At 35.8% G+C, this 8218-nt stretch overlaps 1 protein-coding gene across 1 annotated transcript; it reads right to left on the reverse strand.

The window, feature by feature from the left end:
- Nucleotides 1–6489: 6489 nt before the first annotated feature.
- LOC107474032 (uncharacterized) lies at nucleotides 6490–7494 on the reverse strand. The gene is made up of 2 exons (XM_016093621.1): nucleotides 6744–7494; nucleotides 6490–6659 (listed from the first exon to the last, which is right to left on the reverse strand). The coding sequence occupies exons 1-2, from the start codon at nucleotides 7492–7494 to the stop codon at nucleotides 6490–6492; spliced, it is 921 nt and encodes a 306-aa protein (XP_015949107.1).
- Nucleotides 7495–8218: the final 724 nt, after the last annotated feature.

Raw genomic sequence — 8218 nt, forward strand, 5'->3', positions numbered from 1 at the left:
GATTGGGGAGAAAGTGGAAGTTCATGAGATCATACCTCTAGAACTCTACAAGGTGGATGACAAGTCCTCTATTTTGGCAAGGTTAGCCTTTCCTCATCTCATTTGTCATCTATGCAATTTGGCTGGGATTGACATAGAAGGAGACATCCTCATTGAAGAGGACAAGCCCATCACTAAGAAAAGGATGGAGCAAACAAGAGAGCCCATTCATGGATCTCAACAAGAGCATAAGGAAGATCCTCATCAAGAATTTCCTGAGATGCCTCAAGGGATGCAATTTCCTCTAAACAACTATTGGGAACAACTCAACACCTCCTTGAAAAGCTTGAGTTACAACATGGACCAACTAAGGGTGGAGCACTAAGAGCACTCCATCATTCTCCATGAGATTAGAGAAGATCAAAGAGCTGTGAGGGAGGAGCAACAAAGGCAAGGAAGAGACATAGAGGAGCTTAGGCGCACCATTGGTTCTTCAAGAGGAAGACACCACCCTCACTAAGGTGAACTCATTCCTTAATCTCCTTGTCTATCTATTTTTCTGTTTTCGTTTTTTATGCTTATTGTGTCATCTATGTTTGTGTCTTCATTACATGATCATTATTGTCTAGTGTCTATGTCTTAAAGCTATGAATAATTCCATGAATTCTTCATCTCTCTTAAATGAAAAATGTGCTTAATTACAAAAGAACAAGAAGTACTTGGATTTCAAATTTTATCATGAAATTAGTTTAATTATTTTAATGTGGTGGCAATACTTTTTGTTTTCTGAATGAATGCTTGAACGGTGCATATTTTTTATAGTGAAATTTATGAATGTTAAAATTGTTGGCTCTTGAAAGAATGATGAACAAAGAGAAATGTTATTGATAATCTGAAAAATCATGAAATTGATTCTTGAAGCAAGAAAAAGCAATGAAAAAGAAAAAAAGTGGTAAAAATTAAAAGAAAAAGAAAGAAAAAGAAAAAGTAAGCAGAAAAAGCCAATAGCCCTTAAAACCGAAAGGCAAGGGTAAAAAAGATCCAAGGCTTTGAGTATTAATGGATAGGAGGACCCAAGGAAATAAAATCCAAGCCTAAGCGGCTAAATCAAGTTGTCCCTAACCATGTGCTTGTGTCATGAAGGTCCAAGTGAAAAGCTTGAGACTGAGTGGTTAAAGTCGTGATCCAAAGCAAAAAGATAGTGCTTAAGAACTCTGGACACCTCTAACTGGGGACTTTAGCAAAGCTGAGTCACAATCTGAAAAGGTTCACCCAGTTATGTGTCTGTGGCATTTATGTATCCGGTGGTAATATTAGAAAACAAAGTGCTTAGGGCCACGGCCAATACTCATAAAGTAGATGTGTTCAAGAATCAACATACTTAACTAGGAGAATCAATAACACTATCTAAAATTCTAAGTTCCCTATAGATGTCAATCATTCTGAACTTAAAAGGAAAAAGTGAGATGCCAAAACTGTTCAGAAGTAAAAAGCTACTAGCCCCGCTCATCTAATTGGGACTAAGTTTTATTGATATTATAGGATTCATTGTATATTCACTTCTTTTTATCCTATTTTGTTTTCAGTTGCTTGGGGACAAGCAACAATTTAAGTTTGGTGTTGTGATGAGCGGATAATTTATACGCTTTTTGGCATTATTTTTACATAGTTTTTAGTATGATTTAGTTACTTTCTAGTATATTTTTATTAGTTTTTAAGAAAAATTCACATTTTTTGACTTTACTATGAGTTTCTGTATTTTTCTGTGATTTCAGGTATTTTCTGGCTAAAATTGAGGGACCTGAGCAAAAATCTGATTCAGAGGCTGACAAAGGACTGCTGATGCTATTGGATTCTGACCTCCCTTCACTCGAAATGGATATTTTGGAGATACAGAAGTCAAATTGCGCGCTCTCAATTGCGCTGGAAAGTCGACATCTAGGGCTTTCCAGCAATATATAATAGTCCATACTTTGCCCGAGTTTAGACGATGCAAACCGGCGTTTAACGCCAGAAACAAGTTACAAACTGGCGTTTAACTCCAAGAAAGACCTCTACACGTGAAAGCTTCAATGCTCAGCCCAAGCACACACCAAGTGGGCCTGAAAGTGGATTTCTGTATCATTTACCTATTTCTGTAACCCTAGTAACTAGTTTAGTATAAATAGAACTTTTTACTATTGTATTAGACATCTTTGGATTACCTTTTGATCCCTTGATCACGTTTTGGAGGCTGGCCTCTCGGCCATGCCTAGACCTTGTTCTTATGTATTTTCAACGGTGGAGTTTCTACACACCATAGATTAAGGTGTGGAGCTCTACTGTTCCTCGAGTATTAATACAAAGTACTACTGTTTTCTATTCAATTCATACTTATTCTTATTCTAAGATATTCATTCGCACTTCAACCTGATGAATGTGATGATCCGTGACACTCATCACCATTCTCACTTATGAATGCGTGCCTGACAAACACTTCCGTTCTACCTGCGAAAGCTAGAATCCATTGGCAGTATTCTTGAGATCCGGAAAGTCTAAACCTTGTCTGTGGTATTCCAAGTAGGATCTGGGATGGGATGACTGTGACGAGCTTCAAACTCGCGACTGTAGGGCATGGTGACAGACACAAAAGGATAGTAAATCCTATTCCTACACGATCGAGAACCAACAACTGATTAGCCATGTGGGAAACCGTAGAGGACCTTTTTCACTGAGAGGATGGGAAGTAGCCATTGACAACAGTGACGCCCTACATATAGCTTGCCATGGAAAGGAGTATGAAGGATTGGATGAAGGCAATAGGAAAACAGAGATTCAAAAGGAATGAGGCATCTCCATACACTTATCTGAAATTCTCACCAATGATTTACATAAGTATCTCTATCTTTATTTTATGTTTATTTATCTTTTAATTATCAAAATTTCATAACCATTTGAATCTGCCTGACTGAGATTTACAAGGTGACCATAGCTTGCTTCAAGCCGACAATCTCCGTGGGATCGACCCTTACTCACGTAAGGTTTATTACTTGGACGACCCAGTGCACTTGCTGGTTAGTTGTGCGAAGTTGTGAAAAAGAGTGATATTACAATTGTGCGTACCAAGTTGTTGACGCCATTGAGATCACAACTTCGTACACCATGGATCCAACAGTGCTGGATGGCATCTGAAGAGAGGAGAACCTGAAGCGCACACCGGTCTTCAGGTGGCGAGTCTGGAGGCGTTGGAATTTTGACAACGAGATGAACACGCTGGTGGTGGCGGTGACGAATCAAAGCATCGGAAAAAGATCGAAAATGGAGGGCAAATAGCACTATCGAAAGAGAAAACAAAGGGGCTATGAACGAATTTTTATAGAAAAAAAGGAACCTATGCTCTTGATACCATGTTAGAAACAAGAGATTAAACAGAGAAAGAATGGTGCATTATTGAGTGTATCACAAAGGTATAATGTACAAGGGTATTTATAAGAGTTAGGAGATATGTTATATTAATATAAATGATACTAATTGATCTAAATTGATTCTAATTTATACTCTAACAATCTCGATATATCCCCTCCTAAGTTAATCCCTATTTTGGATATTTTGATCTTATATTTGTATTTTTATGATGAATAATTTTTACCCATTTATAAATAATTATATTAAGGATCAATTTATAGTAAAATCATTTTAAAATACTATGAAGGAACTAACTTGTATGACATTTAAAATTTTAGAATGAGTCCTCCCCTTTTCTCCAACACACACAAAATAGAAAAACAATTTGTAGCATTTTAACTTGATGAACAATTGTCAATACCCCAAAAAGGGTGAACAATATGGCTTTGCTAAAAATGGAACAATGGTGGCTTTGAATTTAAGCTACTCAATTCACTAAAGTGGTTTAAGTTCATCCAAAAGAACACATATTCGAATTAACTCATTACATAGATTTATTTAAAAATTGTACCTATAATCCTTGCATGAAGTTACATTAAGCTATTTCTTCACATCACAATAGCAGCTTCACCAAACTCAAATTTTTTATTCCTTGAGTAATTATTTCATTTCAAAACTAACACATATTTGAAGGCTAAACCCATCAATTGCAGCTCTCAAAACTCTGGATTTACTTTGGTCATGTTTGTTTTCTTAACTTAATCGATGATGATAATGACTCTTGTAGAAATAATATTTCAAGATACATATTTGAGATTAGCACTTATTCACTCTAAGGTGATCTAAAGGCTTCATCATCATATAGCACACTTCCAAGTTCCTCTTCAATGCAAAGAAGATGAAAAGATATTGAACAATATTTTGAAGGGAAAGATTTTTTTAAATCATTCCAATAAATAATAACAAATGATCACACAATACATTATATAACAATTGAATTCAAAGAAGCAATTAATTTTTTTTCAAGGATAACAATGGTTTTTTATTTTCTATCAAAATTCAAGTTTCAAAACAAAGAACTAAAATAGAATTATTACACATTAGTTTTTTTATTCTGAGTCGATATAATGATATTCAATTTGTTTAGTTAAACTAATCCTTTTTATGCCAGCTCAAGATAAAAATAGTTAGTCTCAAACATAGTTGTAAGAACCGGACCGGTGATCGAACCGGTCAGGTTACTAGTTCACTGGTTTATTGGTTCAACCGATAAACCGTTGGTTGAACCGGTTTTAATAAAAAATATAAAATACTAAAAATAGTCATAAACTTAATAAATTCAAAATACATATTGTTAGTTCTTCACCAACATTTTAAAGACAACCAAGTTTCAAAGTCTAAATATAACTAATACAAAGATAAGCATGAAAGTAATTAGTACTTAGTACTAGTACATTAGTATCTTAATTAAACACAATATGGATAACAATTTATAAACTAAATCCAAGGAGTGATTTCGAAGTCGGCAAGTTGCTCTTCATCTGACAAATGTGGAGCTACATCCTGATTGGTTTCATTTTGATTTGCATTTTTCACAGAATTATTAGTTCCATCATCCTCCCGATCATCTTCCAAATCCAATTGATCTAGCATTATAGATAATGTTTCACAAATCAAGATAAAAAATAATATAGAACATGTTATAAGGCATACAAAAATCATAGTTGATCAAAATTCATAAATAAATAAAAGCATACCTAAATCATCTAAAGGTGATTGAAGAGACATATTTGCAAGATCATTTCGTAAAGCATCAATTTCTTCAGGAGTTAAAAATGGTGGTGAATCTTCCAGTATCCATTCCGAATGATCCTCAAATGCATCAAGACAAATTGGATCATAAACTTGGTTTCTCATTTGGTTCCTATGTTATCAATATATTTCGTTACTCATGTGATGATTAAGATTTTAAAATAATGCTTTCAAGTTTCAACTTAAAACAATCAAGAAAGTACCTTTGTTGTAACCTTAAGTTGTAATGAACATAAACAAGATCATTAAGTTTTTGATGCTCTAGCCGATTCCTCTTCTTTGAGTGAATGTGTTCAAAAATATTACAGTTACGCTCACAACTTGAAGAGCTACAAGTCTGGCTTAAAACACGAATAGCCAACTTTTGCAAATTTGGTGCTCCACAACCATAAGATTCCCACCATTGATCTTAACATAAAAAACAGATAAATAATTTATCACAATCATAAATATCACATAATAAATTCATCACAATAGTAAAAGACCAAATTTATGAAGAAATTTCACCTGGCATAACAGTGGTTCGTTCACGTATTGCAGAAGGTCTTCCAAAATCTTTCTCAGCATTCTTAAAGATCCTCTTCTCACTTGTCAGCTTAGAATTCAATACAGGATCATCATAAGCATACTTCTCAATGACATCCAACAAGCCAGAAATCGTTTCTTTGTGATTTTCAAATTCTCCAGCATTAAATCGAAAAGCTGGATTTAACCAATAACCAGCGGCATGAAGATTTCTCTTAAGTTGTGCATCCCAACGGGTATCCAAAATCTTCAGATAAGGATCAACAACCTTCTTTCTTTTCTGAAACCTCCTCACCATTTCTTCTCTAGCCTTATAAATAGCTTGATAAAGATAACCCATGGCAGGTCTGTCTTCACTATCCACAATACGTAAAACATGAACAAGTGGCGAAGTAAGCTTAACAATATCAGTGCATTGACTCCAAAATTTAGAATCCAAGACTTGATCCACAAATTTCTTAGCTTTGGCTTCTTTGGAGTAAGCTGAGCTTGTAAATTCTTTAGAAGTCACCATAGCTCTCAGAGGATCCTTTTGAGCTAAAATACTTTGCAAAGCAATGAAATTAGTAGCAAACCGAGTTGGAGCTGGACGAAGTATTTCCCGCCACCTGTAAACTTTCTCATCAAGAACAGTGGATAGCAATGATTATAGATATACTTAGTGATCAGTGAAGCTTGTGACACAGTTTGACTCACTTCTTGCAACTTCCCAATATCTTGAAACATCAGATTAACACAATGAGCTGCACAAGGGGACCAATACAATTTAGGAAACTCAGCCTCCAACAATCATCCCGCAGCAACATAGTTTGCAGCATTGTCCGTTACAATATGCACAACATTCTCAGGACCAACAAACAATACAACATCCCTAAACGACTTAAACAAATTTTCAACAGTTTTTGAGATATTAGAAGCATCAACTAACTTTAGAAAAATAGTTCCTTTAGGACAATAAACTAAAAAATTAATCAAAGTACGCCTACAACGATCAGTCTATCCATCGGCCATAATAGTGCATCCAGTTTGCTTCCAAATCTCACGATAACCATCAATCATCTTCCTCACATCCTCAACTAATTTACTCAACAAATACCCACAGACTCTTGGATAACTTGGCCCTTTATACCATGCACCCATGCTTGCAATAGCATCAATCATTGGCTGATAGTAAGCTGAATTAACCGCATTAAATGGAACAGAGGCATCCACCATCCATTTCGCAATAGCAATATCACACTTCTCCACAATTTCTTTGCTTTGAAGAACGCTTTTGATAGTTGGTTGAGCTCCGGGTGTTGTTGCCGATGGAAAATAGGATTGTAAACCTTTGACTTGTTTTCCTTTTCTAGAGATAGGTGTTGGAACCCTGGATTTTTGTTGTTGTTGCATCTCATTACGTTCGATCTCGTCAAATTCTCTTTCAACATCATCACAAGCATTATAACTTTCGACATATTGTTCTTGAGTTTTTCTTTTCTTGCTTCGAAGCTCTTCAATACTTTCATGGAATTGGTGTCTCACTGCAGCTGGCACCTTTCGACAAGACTCAATATCTCCTCCTTTTCCAGCCAAATAAAGTGTAAACCGATGAATTCCTCCACCCCTAATAAGCTTCTCACAATATATGCATAGCAGAATTGTTTTTCCAGACTCCACAACTTGTTTACAATGACCCCATGCAGGATCGGTTTTTGCTCTATTATTGTTTTTTTGGGTTTCGATTGATGCATCAGGAGTTGATGCTTGTTCTTGCGAATATGGTGTTTCTGATGGTGTATTCACAGAAGCCATTCTAAAAGAATATGGAGTAGTAAAACCGCAAAATTATAAAACAATAGCAATCCTAAATTCCCTAGTTCCTATTCCCTACTCAGCAAGACAGCAACCTTAAATTCTTAAATAGTTAAATTCCCTATTCAGCAAGACAAGCAAATTCATATTTCATAGATTCAAATCAAGCATATAATCCAACAGTTTCATATTTCCAGTACAAATCAACAAAACATAAATTGATTTACATGAAAAATTTGATTTACATAACATGAAAAATGCAACAGCCAACAGTTTCATATTTCATGTCCTAATCCAACAGTAAATTTACAAGGAAATTCAACAAGCATATTCAACAAGGAAATTCAACAAGCATATTCAAGTGTAATGTATTCAACAGTTTCAAATTTCAACAAGCATATTCAACAAGGAAATTCAGCTTAACAGAACTTACAGTAACAGAACAGAGCAGAGTGTAATGTATTTCACACAACAATCATTAAACTTCAAGTGCAGAACAGAGCAGAAGCAGATTACAGAATTGGAGCAGTGGAGCTTACCTGTTGACAGAGTCACAGAGCAGTAGCACTAGAGCAGAAGGGCGACGGGGAGGGCGACTGAGCGAGGGCGACGGTGCTGGAATGGCGAGTTTGACTGCGCGCGACGGCTGACCGGCGAGTTCACGGGTGGCGGGTCTGCTGTTCGGAGAGGATGACGGGCTGAGTTGGTTGAGTTGGTTTCTTCA

The sequence above is a fragment of the Arachis duranensis genome, chromosome 2 (assembly GCF_000817695.3).
Source record: "Arachis duranensis cultivar V14167 chromosome 2, aradu.V14167.gnm2.J7QH, whole genome shotgun sequence".
NCBI classification, from domain to species: Eukaryota; Viridiplantae; Streptophyta; class Magnoliopsida; order Fabales; family Fabaceae; genus Arachis; species Arachis duranensis.